Source organism: Thermobia domestica, chromosome 10, assembly GCF_964235325.1.
Source record: "Thermobia domestica chromosome 10, izTheDome1.hap1.1, whole genome shotgun sequence".
NCBI classification, from domain to species: domain Eukaryota; kingdom Metazoa; phylum Arthropoda; class Insecta; order Zygentoma; family Lepismatidae; genus Thermobia; species Thermobia domestica.
This window is the reverse complement of record NC_137463.1, coordinates 95,006,510-95,032,333: the sequence shown is the minus strand read 5'-3', so window position 1 is coordinate 95,032,333 and position 25,824 is coordinate 95,006,510. Positions and strand designations below refer to the sequence as shown.

The 25,824-nt window shown below is 37.2% G+C and overlaps 1 protein-coding gene across 1 annotated transcript; it reads left to right on the top strand.

Moving 5' to 3' along the window:
• Nucleotides 1–2,287: 2,287 nt before the first annotated feature.
• On the top strand, nt 2,288–25,733 carry LOC145661552 (putative fatty acyl-CoA reductase CG5065). The gene is made up of 6 exons (XM_081726873.1): nt 2,288–2,497; nt 4,314–4,562; nt 7,972–8,117; nt 20,217–20,326; nt 23,932–24,124; nt 25,706–25,733. Exons 1-6 carry the CDS (start codon nt 2,288–2,290, stop codon nt 25,731–25,733), a joined length of 936 nt encoding a protein of 311 aa, XP_081582999.1.
• Nucleotides 25,734–25,824: the final 91 nt, after the last annotated feature.

The following is a 25,824-nucleotide window of genomic DNA, read 5'->3' as shown; positions in this document are numbered from 1 at the left end:
TTATTATTATTATTATTATTATAAAAATTAGGTTTACAACTAGGGTCCCATCTTGCATGTGAGGGCCGTAAGTCTGCTACACCACTAGTGTCCCTTATTCTGTGTTTGTCTCTCTTTCCGTTCAGTGTGGATGTTTATTTTTGTGCTGTTAGGTTTTTATATTAAGCCTTTACATTATATAACCTTTTTCTTTTTTTTTCGAGATTTCTTTGGGAAAAATTAGCGTAACTGCTTTTCTTTGATGTCTATTTATTACCACTCGTGTTGTTTGAACTGCAAGAGTAAGGACATTTTGTAACTTTTTATATCATCCGTTGCCCTCACGATAAAAAAATCCTCATTCTTAACAATTTATTTGATTCTCTTATTTGCAGTTTGCCACATTTGTAGCAAAATTGAGTTTTGGTCCAACGCCGTTGTTCTAATTCTCAAAAAACCCAACGACTCAGTTTTGGGCTTGCCTACTATTGCAGGACAGGGAGAATTGCAGGTGGTGATGCACTTTTGGAGTTGTCCATACATTAGCACAGGGAGATCCAGCGAGGCATTGGTGCGACTTGTATAATACATTGTTCAGGTTTATGCCCTGTCCTGATTTGCCATAAAGCGAAACAGCCATCGTGCTGTAAAGGACCGCGTCATTTATGAAATTAGGGACGACTAGCCCAATTTCTACCCACAGAACCTAAGCAGATAGTGTAGACGAATGGTTTCTTCGTGCATCCGGGAAGCTTGCTTCTTGAGATGATCACGGATGCTAGTCCGAAAATTAGTACACTTGGCTGCAGGAGGATTAAGAATGCCCGTCACATAAAAAATATAAAGCCAATCCGAGAATTCACAGTTGCTAAAATACACTTTCGCGCGGACGATTATTACGACTAGTGGAGTACATGACCTTGTCCCCAACAGAAACTCCAGTCACAAAGATGTTCTCCAACGATGAGATTGAAGAAAATATTAAGTTAGCTGTAATTCCCGGGGAAGAAATAACTGCGTTCCCGTGTCATAATCAAGCAGTATAGCGAATGGTGAGTTTGGTAACGCAAGCTTCTCAATTCGTGTGTGGGCCGGGAAGTCGCAACGGATTCATACGGTGTGCTTTGCTTTCTCGTAAGGAAATACCAACATTTAGATCGAAAAAAGACTATTCCATCTAGAAAAGTAAAGTAAATAAGTGAGGACACAACAAGGCCATGGAAGAAAATTAAATAGAGCGGGAGGGTGGAACTAAAGGTTGGCAGTTGGGCAGTTCAGTCACCTTCTCGTGGTAAGTTCTGGGTTATTTTGGCCAAAGAAAAAATGATTGAGAATGTTGATAACAACTTGCACTATTGCAAACTAAATAAATAAATAAATAAATAAATAAACTCTACTCTTACGCTTTAAAAAAATCATGTTTTTATACATACATATAACAAAACGTAACATTCTTGCCTCAAGCGTTGAAATTTGGTCAATTTAAGCTACGAACTGCACATAAGTTTGCTTTGGGAAGGTGAAGTTCAAGCTGTCCCTAACGTTGAATTCAAAACAAACTAGAATATATGGCTTTTATAAAGCCAAAAACTCGAAATCTGGTACCATGTGGTGTATGTTGCACATCTTTTCCATAAAACTTCGATGCGGCACATGAAGGCGTTGACTAAAAGTTCTGAAAAAATCTGATACACTCCGTCCACCAAAAGACAACCTTTAAACCAGGGATGCAAATAACCACTCGTTATTGGCGAGTGGTTCATCGGTGCGGGCAAGTATTTAATATCATACCGAAGGTAAGTAAATTATTTATATTGTGGGACCTGGGCTAGTAGCTTTTTCCTTGGACGAGTAATATTTTGTTTCTTATTTGCATCCCTGTTTTAACCGCTTCCCCGAACCGATTTTCCGAAAAAAAAGTTGAAAATTAGCCCACCCTATTATGTAGCCTTGTTGTATCACCAGAATATGCCTATTGACACATTGGATGCTTTAATTATAAACAGATATAACACAAGGCTAGTTAGTAATTTTTGGCTGGAAAGGTGCAGGCTAGGAGCGATCTGAAGAAAGTATCAGAAGTAAATGTGTGGATTTCATGTGCGTTCTCAAACTCTATTGAATTCTCTGCCTTCTTGATGACGGAAGCAGCAACTAGGTGTGGACGTTTCCTGGCGACTATTGATTCATAAATTAGAACATGAAATGAAGTTGTGGTAACAGTACAGCAATGTTGAGTAAAATTTAGTTACTCATATTTTTATTTTTTAAAAAATCTAAAAAAAAATCCTCTTGTTCATAGATAAAAATGGCTGAAGATGCTACGGAGGGAAGCCAAATCGCAGCCTTTTACAATAATCGCAGTGTGTTTGTGACCGGTGGCAGTGGATTCATGGGAAAAGTTCTTCTGGTGAAATTGCTCACATCGTGTCCCGGCGTCAAAAACATTTACGTTCTTCTTCGCCCAAAGAAAGGAAAAGACATACAAGAACGATTCAACGAATTATTAAACGTTGAGGTAGGTAAATGTCCTTTCGTGGCTTCATTTAAAGCTAAATTACTTTTGCCTTAAAAATTTTAGATTTTTGAGAAAAATATTATATTACAATATTATTTACATTTCTAGCATATTTTGCATATGTGAATGTACGGCATATAATTATCGCATAGATTTCTGAACTATTAATTTAACAGAGCCAAAAATATAATTGAATCATTACAGAAAAAAAAAAATTCAAAATAATGTTAACAATCTCGCCTTTGCTTTCTTAACTACTTATAGGTCTAATGTTATTAACTAGCTCTGTTGCTTAAGAAAACCGAAAGCTCATAGTCTCGGAAACAAAATTTTCCCATTGAATCCTATATTGTTTAATCCAATCAAGTCATGATTCCATTCCAACGTTATTATCCCATTTTCTCTTTTATCTACCCAAAGGTTCCTTTTTCTGCCAGGCCTCTTGACTTGGATTTTATGTGTCCAATATGAGCGACATGTGCCGCTAATCCCAGACCTCCTGACTTTATTATTAATACAAATTTGACGATATACAGAACTCTATAAAGAGGGCGTTATTACAAATGAAATTCTCGTAACAAAAATATGTAACTCACGTTTAATGACACAAACAGATACATGGAACAGGTATTAATAAAAAGGAGAATTCAAAAAGTTATCTTTCGTAGTATCAAAATCATTTTCCACTAAAGAGGCGTTCAATGTGAGCCTAATTTGTCACTAGACACAAGTAGACCTGTCACATACATTGTAGCATGTAAGATCGTCTGCTGTGGGCTGTAAAGATACCTTACACATATATACAACATTAAAAATCACAGGTCGTAGTGTTAGGTAATGTGAGATCAAGGAAGCTCATTATCGACACAGTTAGCACAGCCAATCTACGTATTTGTTTAATAGTCTCCTATTGAGCTCACCTCTGATTTATTTAAAACGAAAATATGGTAGATATCTTTTTGGAAGATGAAGCCTTGGATGTCTTGTTCTAGATGTGACAGAAGCCATATTAGAAACATACATAGGAATGATATCATAAATTGTTTCCTTATCAGAAGAGAAGAGCTCATACACTTTCTCATAAAACTAAAACTTAACCCCTGGGGTCTAGTAGGGTCTACCAGCAGGATTGTGGCATTCATAAGTTCAGTGCGATGTATGGTCAGCACATTGACTCCTTCGTTGTTAATGCTGGCTTTCTAGATCAGTTTGCTACTTCTTTCTTTCGAGTTTCTCCCCGATTGTGCTCACGACGCTGGCTTCCGGGGCTCCTCACTAATCTTACAAGAAAAACTATTCCAGTAAGACCAAGGCATTGGCTTACACTTTCTGATAATTATAGCGAAAAATTCATATACGTAAAACCTTAATATTACCTTGGTGGAGCCGTCGAGTCGTCGCATATACGTAAACCCCTCGCAGGTATGTGAACTTTGTGTCTGATTTTCACGTCAAAACTTCCACACATATACGAAACATGATGTTCTCACGTGATATTTGTTAGATGTTCATGTAAGTAGAAATGTATGATGTGTGATTCGCTGGCACATTCCAGAGTTATCCAAAAACAAAATGGAAAAGGACACTCCAAAATACCACATAGATTACCAAGTGATCAAGTAATCACTTATACTACCACTTCAGTAGTATAAAAAGATTTAATTAGGTAACACTGTTGAATCCCAAAATAGTATCTAAGACAAATAAATTGCAGATATCATGGTCCAGAAATGTGTTTTAAAAACCTTTAAGCATTCACCACATACTTTGCACAGCTATTTGTAGCCATTTTAATATTATTTTTTTTTAAATACAGATTTTTGTAGATTTGAAGCGGAAAAGGCCACAACTACTCCAGAAATTGGTTCCAATATCTGGTGACGCCTCAGAGCTTGGATTAGGACTGAGTGAGAGGGATCGAAGTGTTTTAATATCGGAAGTGTCAGTAATTTTCCATTCTGCAGCAACTGTTCGTTTCCACGAAGAATTCAAAAAATCTGTACTTCTCAACGTCAGAGGAACTTTAGAAGTGTTAGAACTTGCCAAGGAAATGACCAATTTGGTGGTAATTTTAATATTATAATTATCTACATAAAATTGTTATTTACTTTCAGAGTAATTTTTACATCTCAGTTATCTGTAAAACACTATCCATATTACATACTTCTTAGTTTCTCAGTATTTGATAGTGTGTCCAGATAGATAAGCTTTAGACGTCGATGCAATATTGTGTGCTATATACGAGAAACATTGTTCTTAAAAGGGCGTATGTGCAGTAAACACAATTTTCGGGAAATGACAAAAAACTGTTTTTCCACGAGTCGGTTCGGTTGATGAAAAAAGAAAAATATGTGTAAATGTACATGGTTACTGATTGTTTATTTGCTATATAGGATGTAACTATGAATTATGGTTTAATCTACAGAAAATATTAAACTTTGGACACATACGCCCTTTTAACAGAAAACATGGAGACATAAAATGTGAAACCAAGGTTTTTCTGAAATATATCTAAAATTTTAGACACCGTTACATTGGTAGTATAGCAATGAAAGACAGAGATACTAATAATAGTAATTAGTAATAATAATAATTTGAAAGCAAACATTTTTCTCCCAATTTTTTTCTAATTATTCTCTGTCAGGATAAGTTCTGAATTAACACTTGTCGTCACTGTTTGCCCTATTCCGACTTGTAAAGTACTTTGAATGCATATCGGAAAATGCTGAGGTTAATGCTGAAATATACCTTGGCCACCTCCATCATAAATAAAAATCCTGCAAACCTTAATGTTGTGCCAGAATAAAAGGTGAAATTTTCTCACGGTATCTTTTACGGGATCTAAAACTGTGGCTATAAAGTTGATACTAATTTCACCTGATTAATGCCAAGTGGATTTTATTTATGTTGTGCGACGAGACATAATAGGGAATGCAAGGAAGTAGCATTGCATAAGAAAATTATTTTAATAATAGGATTTGTATTTTTAACCCAAGCGAGTTTTTTTTTATTTCCCAAATGCCTGAACGTTTGTCCAGATTCTAGTACAGCTGATAGACAGATAATCAGGGCACATTAATATATTATAATTTATCATAGTATAATATTATAATAATATATTATATATTATATTATGACAATATAATTCAATGGCTTATATTTTCAACACGTTTCAAGGCATACAGTTCCTTTTAACACAAATCGTTGCATCTACCTCTAAAATACTCAATTTTAACAAAAAGTGAAAATCGTATAAAAAAATGTTACATACGCACTTTTAACAGAAATCGATTCATATTTTCTGCAGTATGCTATATTAAATAAAACACTTAATTACAGTAATATGTTGTTCAACGATAAATAAAATTGTTCACGAAACAAAGTATCGAAATGATAATAAAGAGCCATGGAGTTCTGTAGCATTATAAGCCTGTGTAAAGTTATCAATTTAATTTCCATACGAAGGCACCAATTCACACGTCAACTTTCATAGTTTTATTTTGTTCTCGACAGTCTATGACGTCCGACATCTCTAATGAGATGTGTCTGCTCCGCGTCTCGTGTTTGTTTCTGGTTTCACAGTTCTTTCCCCATCTTTGGAAGACACTAACCACGGCAGTTCGCTAAGACCCAAAAAGTTTCGCTGTTTCCGGGATTCTCGTTCCTAGCCATTGGTCGTCAAGTTCTGTTCCCTGCTATCAAACTTTGATATATCGCCATCCTTCCCCATTCTACATATACAAGCATCACACTGATTGATCGGGTGAAATTCCTGTTGCACACGATAAAAATACTCAATTTAAACCATTTACATGGCTACTATATTCCCTATGTCCCCCACTGATTGTGTTCGATGTTACGGGCAAAGGTCCGAATGATTGCTAGAAAGCGTAGTTTCCACTGTAACAAACTACTGTGCAGAATGTGAAGGGTAATGTCTCGCCATACCGCGTTGGCAACTTTCCGAAGATCATGAAAAGTACGGGGATGGGGTCGAGCAAATGCGTGTTTGAGGAGTCCAAATCCAAAGTAGTCTATTGGCGGGAAGTCTGGGCATTTCACAGGAATGGACGAGAATAAAATCACTCGAATTCTAATCTCTTCTGTCTTCGCTTGGGATGGAGACCTTCTCCTTGTGAATTCACACATTTGTGGTTCCGTTCCCGTACAGGTGGGGATGGGGGAATGTGTTTCCTACAGAGGGTTCATTACGTTTTCCTGCAACACTTTGACTTTGGCGTTGAAAGGTACTTCAACCAGTGGCAGCGTTCCCATCGAGTTCTGTTGATCTGATCTCGGCAGAGCCACCCCCGTCATCCAGCCGCGATAAAATAAAAGCAGTAAGATATACAAGGATGCGTTTTACTTAAATAGATTCAGTGTCCCTAGCACGGATTTCAGTTCTACCCTTGTGTTTCTATTGAACCGGAAATGATACAAATGTACTACTATTTCCGGTTACAATGTTGATCTTCATACAGCAGAAACGGCAGGAAACAGTGAAAAATTACTTTTTGATATTGATTCAAGAGATTATATAGGTCTCAAGAATAGATTCTATTACTAACCCTATCCCTCTATTCAAACGAAAATGGTAGAAATCTAGTTTCCGGTGCCAACGCAGGTCACCATAAAGCGAAGACGGTAACAAATAGCGAGAGGCATTTTTTTTTATATGTATTAGATATTGAAAGAATAGCTTCTATCTCTCCACTTACCTTTATAGAAAATCGGAAGATGTAGAAATCTGCTACAACTTCCGGTTTCAATTCTAATACCCTTAGATCAAAAACGGGAATTGGTAACGATAAATCGCTTTCTCATATGGATTCAGTGTCTCAAGAACAAGCTCCGTCTTTGATCTTGTCCCTCTGTTGGAACCAAAAGTGGTAAGTCTACCACTTCACTGTCACAAGAGTAGGTTCTAGGTCTACCACTTTAGCGTTCCAAGAGTAGGTTCTAGTTTTACCATTTCAGCGTGCCAAGAATAGGTTCTAGGTCTACCAGTTCAGCGTTTCAGGAATAGGTTCTAGGTCTACCACTTCAGCGTTCCAAGAATAGGTTCTAGGTCTAATAGGTTCTAGGTCTACCACTTCAGCGTTCCAAGAATAGGTTCTAGGTCTACCATTTCAGCGTTCCAAGAATAGGTTCTAGGTCTAATAGGTTCTAGGTCTACCACTTCAGCGTTCCAAGAATAGGTTCTAGGTCTACCACTTCAGCGTTCCAAGAATAGGTTCTAGGTCTAATAGGTTCTAGGTCTACCACTTCAGCGTTTCAGGAATAGGTTCTAGGTCTACCATTCCCGGTTTCAATATAGACTCCTCGTAGTTTGGAAGTCTACCGAAGCTTCAATGGAAAGCACAACTCATTTATTCTTGTACAAATTGATATATGTATTTCACATTTTAGACATTTAGTAGTTTCCTACTAATACCACTACTACTACTACCAATAATTAATTTTAAAACTTTCAGGCTTTCGTCCATGTATCTACAATGTTCGCTTTCCCTTTTGAGCCTGTCCTTGAGGAAAGAATTTACTCTACAGACATCGAAGGTAGACATGCCATTAATCTTGTAACTAATCTGGATGAGAAGAGTCTTGCAGCTCTTAGTCAAAGGTAAGGCTGAACCTGTATGCGATTCGAAGTTAAACGATATTTGCTTTAAAACTGATTATTAGGGTGGGTCGAAAAAAATCATTTTCTTTTTTTCGAAATGCTCTAGTGTAAAAAAAAAAAGTTGCCTATTGTAAAAAGAAGAAAATCGACATAAAGAAAATTAAAATCGGTTAACATCTTCCCTTCGCGCATCCCACATAATTTTTTTGAAAATTTCAAAAATCGCCTTTTCTTTCTCATTTATTAAATTTCTTCAAACTTTTAACGTAAAGACGCTCCACCTTTTTTTTCTTTAACCTTTTCTAAGGTGTGAAGAACTTAAGTAAGTTAAATTCAGATGAATAATGTTACATTTTTCTTTCGCGCAAGGGCTGAGAGTAAACAGAAATTTTCAATATTTCTCAATTTTCATTGTGAAATTCTTCGTTCGTTTTGCTAGGAAAAAAAAGAAGCAGAACTCACTTGATTGAACTGATTTGAACTGGATTGAACCATACACGGATTGAATCATACTGGACTAAATCTATTGACAAAACAGTTACAAAGAAGGTAAATTTGAAGGCCCAGCGGAAAGCTCGCAATCTTCAGCAAGCACTGAGTGGAGAAGAGGTTCCTAAATTGGGGGGTCCTCAGAAATTGATGAATACAGACATAGTTATATCTCTGAGGTCTCGGAGCGTGTGGAAGATGAATACAAACCAAGGACATCGACCAGAAAACCCCAATGGCAGAAGATAATTCAACTTAGTACAACAGTGCTAAATAGTTATCGGTTCGGAGTCTTTGATCGGGTAACAGCGGTCATAGCGTCAAGTGTTCTACAAGATGTTGGGATGATAACTGATACAGATCCTTCCTATGTAGATGATAAGTGTAAAATAAGAAGAGAACGGAGTTGTGTTAAAACTAATTTGAATAGTGAATTCAGACCTTCCGAGGAAAGTTGGGGTCTTTTCTTTGATGGGCGAAAAGATGATACTTTGGTCATAGAAAAATTAAATACCAAGCAATTTCATAAAATTTTGCAAGAAGAACACTATTCTCTTATCCAGGAACCTGGATAAATTTATATTGGATGTGTATCTCCTTTTTTCGAGTTTGTCAAATGATATAACTCAAAGCATAATTTCTTGCTTGTTTGAACTAACAATATAAACTGAAAAACTAGAAGTAGTAGGGTGTGATGGCACTGTAACTAACACTGGATGGAAGAACGGTGTCATCCACTGAGGACGCCCACTACGGTGGAGAATCTGACTCCCGCATGTTATTGAGCTTCCTTTTCGCCGCATTTTCTTACACATTGATGGTCATACTATAGGGCTTAAATCGTTTACTAGTCCGATTGGGCAGCAGCTCTCTTCCTGTGAAAAACTTCCTGTGGTCGATTATTAACCCATAGCTTGTTCGATTCCTGATATAGACAGTAATTGGTTGAGGAAAGACCAACAATATCTGTTGGACATTTCAAAAGTAATTACTTTGGGACATTGTCCAGGAGACTTGAAAAATGGGATCCTGGTCCTTTGTCCCATTCCAGATGGCTAACTGCAGCAAACCGAGTCCTTAGAGTGTATGTAATATCGTCAGGTCCATCTAAAAACTTAAAAGAAATAGTTAGGTTCATTTTGGAATCATACATGTCTATATGGTTTGCCATAAGAAAGAACCCATACCTAACTCACGGACAAAAACATGTCTTCAAAGTAATCCAGACAACACCATATTTATCTGACGAATTACTTCAAGTTATCGACCCAGTAATAGAACGAAATGCTTTCCTTGCACATCAGAGAATCTTCTGTTGGCAATGCTAGTTGATGACATAGAACATAATCGAAAGCTTGGTTATAGCACGATTTTCAAAGCAAAACAAACTGCCTCGAAAAGGAAGACTGTTCGAAATTTCGTGCCACTAAAGATAAACTTTCAGGCTTCCGATTACTTTGAAATATTAATTGGAATTCTTGTTTGTTGTATCCTCTTCCAATTCTGCGCAACCTAAGTGAAGATGATAGAAAACCATTCATCAAGTCTGACACTACACCCATCAGAGAAATACAAAAGTTTGTCACATCTAACCTGTGGAGAGGTGTCAAACTTGTGATAGAGGCCTCGAATAAAGTATGTGCACATGAAGCTATAGATGGCTATATCCTAGCAACACTGAAGTCTAGATCAGTTATGCCTCATTTCTTAAAAAAGAAATCAGACTATAAATGTGTGTAGATATAAAAAAGGAAGAGTAAATATACAATAAGTCAAAAATTCTACTGTATGGAAAATATTTTACATAGTATATTGTAAAACGTAAATAGTAGTAAATATAATGTAAATAGCACACCCAACAATTGAATGGTTGGTTGGGTAGGGTGTAGGTGCAACCATCTTCACGTGGTAAGTTCTGGGTATTTTTGTTTTAGAAAAACGAGCTAAGAGTTGCACAGTAAAATTCTCGAAAATTGTAAAATTTCAGCTTTTTCTCAGATCTTGCGCGTAGGGAAAATGTAACATTATTGATCAGAATTTAACTTACTTAGGTTCTGTAAACCTTAGAAAAGGTTAAAACAGGTAGAGCGTCTTTATGTTAAAAGTTCAAAGTAATTTTAAAAATTTACAAAAAAAAAGCGCAATTTTTGAAATTTTTAAAAACTGGGACAGATTAATACAAGTGCGATGCGCTAACGGAAGATGTTAACCGATTTTAATTTTCTTTATGTAGATTTTCTTCTTATTACAATAGGCAACTTTTTTGCACTAGAGCATTTCGAAAAAAAAAAGGAAAGTGATTTTTTTCGACCCACCCTACTCATTATGTATGTTATTTCACAGAGTGTATATTTTTAATTCACGCCAGGGGTCTCCAGCATTACCTAGCAGTTGATTTTAGTAAGTAGTTCGAGGTCATAATTTTGTGACTTTAACATATACACAATAGAATGATGAGTTATTTGGATTCTTGAGAGTGAATTGACAATCAAGTAGCTGGGACAGATTAATACATAGCCAAAGAAGAAATATTTTCTCTACATTGTTTAACCTTTAAGCACGTACAGTACATTGATGAAATTACAGTAGTAGTAGGGGTAAAAGTGGATCTAAAAAGGTAGGGGGACGCATGACGTCAGCCGTCCCCCGTGCCTATGTTTGCCCATTGTAAATTTTTCAGAAAGTGCAGGCCGCCACATATATCTTCTGGAAGTGAGGGGACTACATCCCCCCGCGTTCCCTGCACTTTTACCCCTGAGTAGTAGATACATGGAATCAACAGTGACCGCTATCTTAGGTTTGAGTGTTTAAGTAAACCAAAAGTAGGCTATTTTTAAATAAAAATAAATCAATTTGGTGGTAATTTATCAATGTTTCTTACTTTTACTAGAAATGGAAACCAGATAAATTCTTTGTAACTGATCACTAAAAACTGAGTATATACCTATGGAGGAAGTACAAAGGGTGTTCAAAAAGTTTTGCACAGTGGTCTCTATTTTCTTTTATTTGTTACAGGAGGAGAACGCAATTTTTGTGAACATACTTGGAACATTTAGCTATACACTTAGCCTACTCAATGTAGCCTCCATCAGCTGTGACGCATCTGGTCCAACGTTCTTTCCATGATGTTAATGCACTTTGGTAAAATTCTGGGGATTGACTTTTACACCATCGCTTGACACAGGAAATAAGGTCTTTCTCACTATCAAATATTTTACAGCGCAGGTGGGCCTTCAGACGACCAAAGAACAACCATGTTTCATCCTGGGTAATGACGCCGTCAAAACACTGTTGCCACTCTCCAGTAAAGGTCGTCATGAGACCCTCGCACACATCCTTCCTCATCTTTTTTCATTTCTCTTTTTAATAATCTAGGCACCCAACGCGCACAGATTTTTCTGCACCCTAGTGACTGTACCACTAATACCACACTAGTCAATGACAAACCAGTCATTTCAGCAAGCTGTCGCGTCGTCACACATCTGTCATTTTGGATGATTTGATTAATGGTCTCCTTATTCACATCACTCATTACCGTCGTTCTACCGCGGCGTGGATTGTCCAGTAGGGAGAAATCACCTTCTTTAAACCTCTGCAACCACCGCTGGATACTGTCGCGATCCAATGTGTCCTCCCCATAAATAGGGAGCAACTTCCTGTGAATCGATGTGGTAGAGTCATCGCCGGTCTTGAAGAGGAACTCTATCACCGACTGTTGTCGCAACCTGACATCTACTTCACGGTCCATTATGGCTCACCTGCAAATAAAAGAAAATACTTTTATATACCACACAAAAAATTTCATTTTCCTCCTGCAACAAATAAAAAAATTAGAGACCACTGTGCAAAACTTTTTTGAATATCCTTTATATTTGAGGTAAATCCTTCGAAAGATGGAAAACAATAGCTAGAATTGTTTTTAGGTGGGACAAAGCCAGTGAGGTAGTCACCTAGATTTTGGGGGATTCATTTGTGTTTACACATTATCTATGTATGAATTTCTATACATATATAGAGTGATTCATCATTTTATATGTCGAAAACTATTAAGATAATATGTTTGTGCTAAAGATAAAATTTAAAAAAAGTACACAACATTTGAAAGTTTAATTTCTCATATTCGTAATCTTGGCTCATGGCGACAGATGGCAACACAAGCCTAGTTTTCAAAGGGAGTTCTTAAGTTGACATAACCACAGCAACAGGACATGACGTCACTTAATGTCGTCACTACCCTGGAGCACTTAATGCGCAGTGTATCCATAAGCAAGGCAGCTCTGTTGAAAGTATTACTGCTGAGATAATATGCCAAAGTGGATTATAATTTAAGACATACCTGGAATTTGTTCGTGTACCGGTGGACAATAAAAAAGACATTATGTTGTTACAGCGGTTGTGTGAGTTGCGTTTTATATTCAACAAACGAACAAGATTATACACAAACAATGCACTGAATAATGCGTAAATAATTGCGGCTTGTTCCATCAAAGGCGGGAAGAACGTCGGGATTTTTTTTAAATCTCATTTTGTGCTGCGCACTGATACGTGTATCAAGATTGAAATTTTAGGTTTCCTCAGTTATGTTCTATTTTATAAGTGTACTGACATTCATGATATATCAATTTATTTTAGCACCAAATGAACTCTTGTAGGTTTAGTAAGTGTTTTGGAGTGGCAGAAGCGGGATTAAGAATACGTGGACATTTTTAAAATTACAATTTACAGGTAAAAGGTGTTAATTCAGAACAAAAGACATATGTTTAGGGAATTTATTTATGAAGGCGCAGAATATGTAAGTCATCTGTGAACATAGATACAGCAATAAGATGTTACTTTAATTCTATGAAACTTTCCATAAGGGCGTTATTCCAGGGCTACAAACTAATGTACAAGGGACTTGAAATATGACTCTTTCGCTGCCTGAACCTACCCTAACCTAACCCGAACTACTGCTACTCTACTACTAGTAGTATACTATTATTACTACTACTACTCAACTACTACCATTACTGCCTTACTATACTACTACTACTACTGCTACTAGCCTATTATTATACTATCATTCCTACTACCAGGCCCAAAACCAGCTACAAAGGTTTGGGAGGACCGTGAATATGTTACGGGGGGTCAAGTCTTTAAAATTATCTTATATATTCAATATATCTAAATTGTGTTTTTTGTATTAATATTAAAATTTTTTGTATTGAAGTCTGGAGGGACAACAAAAAGTTTAGAGGGACCTGGCCCCTGTCTGGTTGCGGGCCTGGCTACTACTAAACTACTACCCTACTACTACGCCTTACTACTACTATACTATCATTACTACTATTACTACTACTAAGTGTGTACCCATAAATTTTTAAAAAAATGTAATTTTTGAACAATTATCTCTTGTAGCGCCCCTGAATTTTACCTGTTCCTTGTGGATCACTGGCATGCGCCAACACATGTACAGTCTAGAAGGCGTGATGACACTATTTTCATCGAGAAATGTGGGTTTCAAACTAATATGAATTTGTTATTGATATTATTGATCTGAACTGCGGAAACTGCTCTATCCGAATTTAAGGATGCACATTAACACTGATGTAGGCCTAATAAAGTAATTATGCAGCCTATACCTAAGCTACACGAGGTTTACGTTTACGCACCCACCGTTTCAACTTTTGAAGTATTTCGTTTTATTAGCTTATCGACGACGACCATACCCTAGACGCCGCATGGACAAAGTCGCACATAGTACGAACTATTCGCAAAATCAAAGTAGGCGAATCACTTATCGACAATTTTCGCATTTATTACTGCCTTAAAATGGGGAGGTCCTTAAGTGACATGAATTCCCGCCTATATCTGTGTGCGTTGTGGATTACACGCACAGCATTTAATGGATTTATCAAGAAATACTGAACCCACAGGAAATTGTACTTGGAAATACTGAAAACCCAGTAGAATTTTTACATTACTTACAGCAAAATTAGAAACTATATTTGAAACGTCGCTTATAAGTTACTTGCCCCCCTTGGAAACCACAACATGGGCGCCCTTGCTTATGAACTGCACGCTAAGAAAAATCCGTCCTCCGGACAGTGGTATATTGTACAAATATACAAAATCCTCTTGCTTACTACAGAAATCAGTATGGAGCATATGCTACATACGCACTGCCCTTAGATGTTACATCATGCAATTGCAGGATGTCTGACATCTAACAGTTTTCCGTATATCACCTATGTTACATTCTGCAGCTATATTCTATTCTACTATGGACATTCTACGTCGATTTGTGTGTGAAATCCTGACCGCCCATATTGTTTCATACGGAAAGTACGTATAGATGGAACACTTATACGGAAAGTAAGTATTATAAAACATGCGTTTTCAGTTATACGTTTGCTGTACGTTCAGTCCAAAAACTACAGGAAAAATACGCATGTAACCTACCGTTTTGAGTACGCTACCTACATTTTTTTTCCCAGTATGTGCTTTGAAAACTAGCCATATGTCGGATTACTGGGAGAAAGCATTTTTTGTTGAAAATCATTGCTGTTTTCTTAAATGTTTTTTAGGTTAATCTACCTAAAGCCAAACATACCACTAACTAAAGAGTTTCAGACAGTATTGCTGAGCATGAGTAGTCGCTAATGCTCTCGCCTTTGGTCCTGGGCTCGATTTCCGGCAGGGTCAGTCGGTCGAAAAGGTGTAACAGTTTTTTCAGGCTAGCTATCCTAAATGAGGTTCTTCCTGGGATTTCCTCATTCACACCAGGTAAATGCCGGGATGGTATCTAATTTACAGGCCTCAGGCCGCTAATTGCCTTATCCGTTCCTTGTATCCCTTCCCCGTACCGTGATTGTGTGCTCGCCGAGGATGTCATCCCTCCAATCTGACGTGCTTAAGGACATAGATGCCGGTAATGGCCATGACTTGTATCAATAAATAAATAAATAAATATTGACGAGCGAGCGCTAGCAAGCGAAGTCGGGTTAGAACGCCGCAATGCACGTTATATTTGTCCATTCTAATTAATAGCAAATAGTAATTGCAAAATCTTCCATTCAGCACACAGCATTTCCAGTCTACTCAGTTCACAAATTACTCACATATCAATATCAATTATCTTTCTGCAACATGAACTCATTCCACCTATAAACATTCTGTTTTTACGTAGTTTTGGTCCCCCGTAATCCTACAGAACCCGAGAAATATATTACATACTTCTTTCGTAAATTTTGCAAATTCAAACTCATAAAATAGGACAGCACCATCGTTTTCTACATAGGCCCTACAGTAAACGTTATATAATTTTTAAAAATTAGTAGTACAGTCCTTTTTCACACGCAGTCATTCATTTTAATCATAAATTACTGTTTTTATGTTTATGTATTCTACACCTGCATCCATTTATCCAGCGCCGCAACTTAGATTGTTTTCTTAGGAGGGGGGTAAGCATTAAAACGCGTATTTGGTGCTCCTAGAAAAAAGTTGTTTCTCTAATTCTTGGGCTCCCTCTTTCCATCTTCTCTAACTCTTTATGGGCCCGGGTCGTTAGTTACACCTTTGATCCCGTTCCATACATGACAAATGAATTGAGGGGACAATATTGACAAATATCAAAGCCATACAAATAAACATTACTTCTAGGGTCCCTAATAGAAACTTTTTTATTGAAATGGGTCCACGACTCATTTTTGTTTTATTTACCTTTTATGTGTTGTTTTGTTTATGTAATATAGTGGACATATTTGATGCTTCATTTATAATTTCATGTTCGTATCGTATACGGAGTAAGAAAATGTTGTCTTAAAATGGGTCCCCTCGAACGGCGGGGAGATTCCTTGGGGAAGAATTTGCCCTCTCCCTCCTCAAGTTACGGCCCTGTCACTTATCACATACTAGGCTGGTAGCCAGCCCAAAAATCTAGGGGAAGCCCGGTAGAAGTTTGGGAGGGAGTCCCGATCCAAACGTATCATAGTTAATCATCATATTATAGCTCAGCGTACAAATTTTCGACTAGAAATTTAGAGCTGGCGACCAGTGTTCAGTAGGAATGGTTTCTGCCTGAACTCACAGGGCAGCGCATTTTCTGTTTCGTAAGAAAATAATTGTCATTGAGTGAGAAAACACGGAATGTGAAGTCTTTCTTTGTCAAACCAAAGGCCGTTTGGGGGGGGGGGACATCTCAATTTGTACGTGAGAGATACTGGCGACCATTATTTTTGGATTGGCGAGTGCGTCTGACTTTGAAATTTTGCACCCTGTTATAGTTCATTTGCAAGCGTACTGTGAAAATTTTAGGGGAGCAGTACCGTAAAAATTTATAGGGGCCCGCCCCCCTAGACCCCATGGATAAGGGCCTGTTACATATTAATATGATGTAGACCTATCATTAATTTTTATGTCACTTATATATTGTGGATCTCCAAATTTTTTGTGGCAACAAATCTTTCGCGGAGCACATCATCAAATTTCGCGTGTGGAGATGCTATGTTTCCATACAAATATACAAATATCTCTTTAAGTATATTACTTCATTAACAGATAATCGTTTTTAAATATTTTCTTTACCGGTCTGTTACTCTAGTATAAAATTAATAAGTTGACACCAAATCAGTTGCAAACACTGCTCAACTTACTATCACATTTAGTGACGTCATATTGTGTGGTGTTCTGGTTTTGTCAACTTAAGATCTCCCGTTTTCAAAAGGGTGATTATGCAGCAGATAATGTTCTGTGTTTTGGAATATGAGAAGTATTTCTTCGTTGTTATCGCACAGCGTGCATTCCTGAGGTAGTGTTTAACCGCTATCGGCGTCAATTAAACAAAACATCCTAAAATGGTATTGACAGTTTGAAGATACTGAGTGCCTGTGTAATGGTTAACGCACAGGATGTCCAAACTTACTGATAAACAATGGAGCGAGTTAGGGCGATTTTTCTATTGCCTTCTACATCTTCTGATCTGGAGTATGTGTTATATTTTTTGGGGGGAGGAGGGGGGAGTGACAGACACAGTATGTGTGGCTCCAATACCATCAAGTTTGGATGTGCTCCAGGTCGCATTACAGCTGCATTTATGACAATTTGGAGGGATAATCTAGAGCGCGTGTGGCGAACTAGACTATCACATACATGGGTATTGTGTAACTAAAGGAAGCCACATCGAACATTTGTAACAGTATGAAACTTGGATAGTTTCAGTAAATTTTCATATATATCATTCTTTATTGAATATGTTATACGTTTTTAATAACCCTTTCAAACTCGATGAATCAATTATAATCATCTTGTATATATTATGATGTCTAGAAGAGTATTGAGCCATTTACACACAAGATGGTGTTAATGTATCGAATCTCAGGATAAATGAGTTGCAGCGGATCAGGACTTACCTCATTTTACAGCTAATAGTTGATGCTGATAGATGTGCAAAAAGTATCGAAAATTTTAAAATCAGACAGAAGATATTGGATTATGAATATGAGTGAATTTTCCGCATATTACAATTTTATTTCAATAAACGCGCAAATGCTCTGCAAGTTTATGAAGAAATTTGTGGTGTTCATGGACAAGGTACGTTATGAAGAGCAACAGGCGAAAGATTGTTCAAATCGGTTTCGTTCTGGAAATTTCGATGTTCAAGATGTTTCTCGCAGTGGACGACCACACAGCAAAAATGAAAGATATTCTCACGAAAATCGAACAAGACCGGTATGTAAGCACTCATAACATTACCAATGACCCAGTGGTGCCCACCCCTCTTGTGTCCATGACGCACCCACCCCCAATTGTCTATCCGTAGGTGTTCTTCCATGAAAAAATATTTTCGATTAATTTTTACACCCCCTCAAACATATTTATATAGACCCTATATTTTTAACCCCCCAGATATTTCAATGACACAGTTTGCGTCATAGCCCCCCTTTGTGGGCACCCCTGAATGACCTAAACTTCCATCAGCAAATAGTGTTAAACCATTCGGAGAAAGCTGGATACAAAAAGAAGCTCGACATCTGTGCTACATGATCTCACTCAGAAACATTTACTCTATCTGTGAATCGCTATGGAAACGTAACGAACTGCAACCATTTCTGAAGCGTTTGTGCAGGAGTGATGAAAAGTGGATAAACTACGACCAGAGCTGGATTTAAGTTCGATGAGGCCCTAAGCTATTGAAGGTGATCGGGTCATCTTTATGTCCAGTTGTCCTTTGGCAACTGAAATTTTAGGAAGCCAACTAGCAGGAGAGGTCCCATTACTTACATTATAGAAGCATACTGTTGCTGAATGTAGATTTCACTTTACTTATTTTTAACCTTTTTTTTTTAAATGTACAACCAGTCTTTCCTTTAATTTTTTGGGGGGCACCCAAGAGAGCAGGGCCCTAAGCTATAGCTTGTTTAGCTTACACGTAAATCCAGCACTGTCTACGACAAAGTGTCCGACAATTGCTGGTCAAATTGATGAGAAGCTGCACCGATGTTCAGAAACGTTATACTGTGCGTTTGGTGAGATTAGAAGGGCATTGTGCATCAGGTGCTCTGTCGCCAGGTTGAACAATGGACTCAGACTTGATGTATTGTCGATACTTAGGGCAAGTACACTTAAACAAATCAAAATAAATGTCCGGGACTGAACAACAGAAATGGTGCTGTATACCGCGCTGGTAGTATCAGACCGCATACATCTTTAACAACCCGTCAGAAATGGAGAATACCAGTCTGAAAGGTTTTAATGCATCCATTATATAGCCTGGATCTGGCATCATAAGACTATCATTTGTTTTGGTCTCTCCAGAACTACCTGTATAATGTTAAATTGCTCTAAACAAAGAAGTCTCTGGAAACCACTTGTTACAATTAAAAAAAAAACACACACAAACCATATGAAGGGTAAGGGGAAAAAACAAGGAATGTCCATGTGTGTGCTTTAACGGGTGCTTTGTCCTATCTGTTGGTGACTGTTGGTACTATTTGACTGTATATGCATACATGCGTAGATGTAGAAATGTCCATGTAAAACGGGGAAAAGATTTGACTAACCCTATTCATTTTATACAGCTTTTCAATATTAAAGTGCCGTTTTCTCGAAAATGTAGTTTTGTGACATTCCTTCTTTTTTTCCCTTACCCTTCATATAAGTTCCATAGCGACTGTATTATGATAATGTCGCACAAATGGCACATGGTCTTTGAACAGAGTGGTGTATATGTGGTTCCATAATGCTATTCTCAAAACACAATAAACTTTGGTCAATTTTGACCTCCAAAAGCTCAACATTTTTTAAAAATGTTTGAGATTTGACTTGGCTGAACTAATGTTACTCATGAGCCTTGAGGAATTTCTACTGCCGTCCTCAAAACAAGACGAAAATATTCATGTTTCTCATCTCATCTTGAATTTGAAAATATACTTCTTGTCTGGTGGGCAGCACTACGTAAAATAGGTCTCTTAAGAAATCATGTTTCTTACTGATCTTCAAGAATTCGAGTATGAGAACCATAGCCTCGTCAGTTTGGCGATACATATCTCATGAACGCGGAATTGTTATAGTAGTTTAATGTATATTCAACTCTAAGTAAAATATACATACTGTATTCTTATTTCTTTCTAGGATAGTAAGTGAACAGCCAACCACATATACGTATACCAAAGGCCTTGCAGAAGACGTAGTTAGAACTTTTGATGGGCAAATTCCTATTGCTATATACAGACCAGCAATAGGTAAGTAAATCTTGAATTTGTGTCACAATGAAAATTCTATAATATCATTTGGGAAAAAATGTCAAAGATGAGACTTATGCCAATCAATAGGTCTAATGAAGCTGAACAAAATGAGAAGTGAAAGTAAATTCTGATGCGTACTTTTTGAGAATTTGAGGAAAACGAATTTTTATGTCACTGAAAAATATGTCGTTCATTGCCAATAATAATCGAAATATTTTATTCTGCTCGAAAACATTGATTATTTATTTACTGTAAATGTTAAAAAATACACCGTTAAGTATCAAATTTTATCCATTATCTCCTCTCCTAACTGTAACACTTATACTTCTAACAGTGACACAAAAATACTTCTAATAGTGACACACTACTTGTAAATTGTGGAAACACAAAGAAACAAAGCATGCAATAATTCAAATTCTAAAGTTCAATTGCATTAATTTTGAACAACACTATAAATATCAACGATTCAGACGCACAACAAAATCAAAATTATGGTGCTAGGGAACTAGTTTAGGGAACCGTACATAATAAATTCATGTGTTATGTACCGAGGACCACACACGTCAGAGACTAGCCACAGCCCAAACCTTTCTTCAGAGATTTCGACATGAAAGTGATGGCTTTTTGACGAATATTGTGACTGGAAATGAAAGCTGTTTCCATCATTATGAACCTGAAACAAAAACACAGAGTATGGAATGGCACCACTTGAATTCGCCACCGAAGAAGAAAGCGAAGACAGTGCAATTGGTAGGGAAAATTATGAGGAGTGTATTCTGGAATGCACAGGGTTGTATGCTGGTTTACTTTCTTGAGTGTGGATAAACTATAAATTCTGCCCGCTACATCCAGACACTTTTGAAGCTCCGTCGTGCCTTGTGTGATAAACGTCCTGGAAGCAGATTATCCTTCAACAGAATAATGTGCGTTCGCATACTGTACTGCCGCTATGGAGCAGATCAAGAAATTTGGATGGGAAACACTTCCACATCCCCCACACAGCCCCGACGTGGCACCTTCCGACTACCATGTTTTCGGCTTTGTGATGGAAGAGATGCGAGACCATCGTTACGAGACACAGGAGGATATTCGGCAAGCAGTGCGTCACTGTCTACGGGCAGCTGGAACGGAATTTTATCGCAAGGGTATTTTCAGACTTGCAGAAGAATGGGGAAAATGTGTGCAAAGAAACGGAGACTATGTGGAAAAGTGAAAAAGGGCCTGTAGATTGAGATGATATATTTAGTTTCACTTACAAATAAAGATTACGGTTGTGAAAACTGTTGCTCACGACTTTCAGTATTCTCCTCGTACTTTTTAAATTACGAAATCTACTCGTAGTAGCTTATAAATGATTCCGTATGGGAGAAGTCGCATTCCTGAGTACAGATTCACTTTAGGAGGACATACGTGTTGAGGGTATAAATACAGCATGCGGATATATGAAAAAAAAAAAAACAGGGCAGGAATATCAACCAATCTGTACTAGGTAGCAATTAAAAAGCACGAATTGTATCTAACCGACGCAAGGATAGGGTGAATCTGGTGGGCCCGCGGTGCAGCATGGGGTGTATCTGAAACGAGTAGTTCGCAGCGATGGTTTGTATACGCGTAAGCGATGATAGTGGAAGCACACTGCAGCAGACGTAGTTACTAGATGTCTTACATGTCGGACAGCTTTATCGTTTTAGGGTTTTGACATAATACACTGCTTCGACATAGGAATTCAGTTCATCATGGCTTCCTTATGGACTTCATGTGTTATTCCGATGTTAGACCTCTAAAATGTGAATGTTTACAGATGTTTATATTATTATAGCGTTATTAGTTTGCCATGCTGAATAACATAAGATTGCCGAATCCGAAACACTATTATCAATTAAAAGTGATTTGTTTTGGTCAGATTTTAGAATTGGAAACCTCTAAACCAGGACATATGATCTAGTATTACCATAAATACTTCCACTAAATAATCAATAAATGTACACAATATGGTGAGAAATACTGCAGTATCTGATTATTATGTTATACAACAATATATTGTGAACAGGAAACACCAATCTTTACTCAAAATGACCACCTTTTGCTCGCAAGGATTTCTGATAATGCATCAATTGCATTACGCACTGTTTCTAAAAAGAAATCCGCTATTGCTTGACTATGAAAAATCCGTTATCTGGGCAGCGGTATATTGTGCAAATATATGGAATCCTTTTGTTACCACAGAAATCATTACGTTATCCATATGCTACATACATACTGCCCTTAGATGTTGTTTTCTTTGTTTTCATTTCACAGTGTGCATAAGCGATTCCTCTGGATTGAGAAACTGGATGATTGCTCACCGATCTGACTTGAATTGATTTGGGATGGTGAATAACATGGTTCAAACCTTATTTCTGCAAAGACAGAAAACGTTTGAAAATGATTACTACACCAATGCCACAAGTATACATGACAATATGTGCCACTATAATAATACAATCCTATGTTATCAACTGTTTCTATCAGAGGTGCCGAACGGGTTTCATTTGATCATGCCTTATATTACGGTATTACTATGGTTCTTTATCATTTTTGAAGGAAGTGGTGTAATTTTCCTATTTTTAAAAAATAAATGTTCAATCCAAAGTACACAGATTTTGGAAAGTGAGGAGAGACAACTCGTAAGCGTTGCACCGTCGTTCTCCGCATATGCACCATAACTTCTATGTGCAGAAATGTTGAATAATGAAACAATACAGAACATTGGTTGAACAGTATAATGTGTATTTTGTACTGTTACAAACTTATCTCCTTTTCCTCAGCACAAGGTCTTTGAACAGAATGGTGTATATGTGGTTCCATAATGCTATTCTCAAAACACAATAAACTTTTGTCAATTTTGACCTCCAAAAGCTGAATATATTTAAAGACAATTTGAAACAAGTGTTTGAGATTTGACTTGGCTGAACTAGTGTTGCTCATGAGCCTTTAGGAATTTCTCATGCCGTCCTCAAAACAAGACGAGAATATTCATGTTTCTCAACTCATCTTGAATTTGAAAATATACTTCTCGTCTGGTGGGTAGCACTACGTAAAATAGGTCTCTTAAGAAATCATGTTTCTTACTGATCTTCAAGAATTTGAGTATGAGAACTATAGCCTCGTCAATTTGGCGATACATATCTCATGAACGCGGAATTGTTATAGTAGTTTAATATATACATTTTCCTGTGTGGTAATTCAGCATGAGCTGTTGTCGTTATAATGTACTTTTAAAAATATTCAGTCCCTGATCAGATAATAAGACTACATAGAATAATAGAATTGGAAAGTTAGCAAGCTTTTCGGGAGCTAAATTACTTTTAGTGATGGAAGATTTCGTTGTTATCACCAACTCTACCATGTATTTCTGTGACTTCATATTGCTTTGATGCTAGGATGGTGATGTTGGTGACATAATTGGCGTATAACTTAAAAGCGAGGACTTTAATACTTTGTGAATATAGGAAAACTGAAGGGATGGTTAAAAATAAACTGCTCCAGAAGCCGGGAAAACGTTAAATGCGGAAACGTGAAAATAATATAATGCTACATAATGTAACATATTGTTCTTTCAGTTGCAGGAAGTCTTGAGGAACCACTACCCGGATGGGTAGACAATATGAATTCAGCAACAGGCCATATATTGGGTTTTTGGAAAGGAGTATCAAAAGTCGCTATGTGCAATGAAAACAACCCTTTCCATGTTGTACCAGTGGATCTGTCAATAAACGCAATGCTGGCGGTTGCTTGGCATATAGCAAAGCAGAGGTAAGAATTGCAATGTAGAATAACATTTATTTCTAGTTGTAAAATGCATACCTGCTATTACAACGTTAACTTCTTGGTGTATCTTGCATCTAATCAATATTACATAGAAAGCCGCAATTTTTACAAGGGAAGTGGGTGAAGTGGTACGCGGGGATTGGCATGTGTTATACATCGTTGGAAAGCTCGCAATGAGTACATTTTACATCTGGAACATTTCACTTGAATGATGCCAGTAGGGTACGTTGTGATTATTTGAAGATACCATCTGAAGATCCGAACGATGACAGTGTAAAATGGGCGTTGGAGTTTAAAACATCGCTATGCTTCCACAACTGTATTTCTGGTATCACATTATGTCGTGTACACTTGTGACCCATAGGTATGAAAAATGTCCACTCTCATGAGTGAAGATGGTACCGAGACCGAGACTAGTCTCGATACACCGCATAATGGGATACCAGAAAAACCGTTGTCGAAGCATAATGCATATTTTCACTCCAAAACGCACTTTTGCGCTACCATTTCAATATTTTAGTCCTATAGCAGTGATTTGCATTTGGTCCCCTCTTGAATCCCCATTTTGAACTTTATACTTTCGGTATCCGATTCATACATATCTCTCTATGTACCTAATTTCAGATCCATACCTTTTTTTTAAATTTGTGTCCGCCATGTTGGATCCACCATTTTGATTTGCAAACATTTGATGTCAGATTCTTATTCAGCTACCTTTTAGACCCATAGATACCACGTCTAGAAACAACTACATCATAGCTTCCTATTTTGTCCACGTTTTCTGGTGCTTCGGTGCGTGCCTTGTTCTCATCTTCAAATGGTCGGCACGCCCCCTACAGGCACCATTCAAGCGAGACATGAGAGGTGTGCTTGGTGTGACCTTCCCAACGATATATAACACATGTAGATCCCCACGTACCACTTCATCCACTTCCCTTATTGGTAATAATTATTTTTACATAATTTCTAAATTCAGAAAAAGGATTTTCTTGTTGTACCTTTGTAAACCACTCGCAGTATTTGCTTCCCCTGGATTTTCGAAGGGTGTTCAGTTCTTGGAAATGCATCAAAACATTAATTTGCTCTCACATAGCATAGTACTTAATATATTTACACTAAACACTATAGTACTATAGTTTTTTTTACTGTAATTAATAAGGATATGCGTATATACATCGTTTAAGCACAAAGCAGTTTTTAGATATTCAAAAACTAATGTGGGTTGAGGCTGTGTAAACGGTTACCGCCGTCGATTGGCGCGAAAATGGTCTCAATCGTTAGTGCACCATTTGTGTAGAAAAGGAAGTGTGAAATATTGCTGTATCTATTTAGGCACTAGTCCTCCTTCCGAACGCCAGTATCAAAGGTTTCGCCTTGTATGTAGAAGCCATCATTCCTGAAAATAAAAGAAGTAAGTATTAATGAGAATTGTGTAAAACTCAGTGTTCTATACTCAGCTGTGTCTTAAAATATAATTAGGATAATATTGATATGTATATAAAATATGTTAATGAAAAATGATAATGTGTAATTTTAATTAAATTTTAATTACTTAACTCATTAAAGGCGATCACATTATGAACTGATGAATTAGGAGAGAATTTTGAGCATTACATACTAGTTGTCGTAAAGACTAAAATGGGTTAGTTATCTTGAACTCGGCAGATGAAGTTCGCAGAAACATG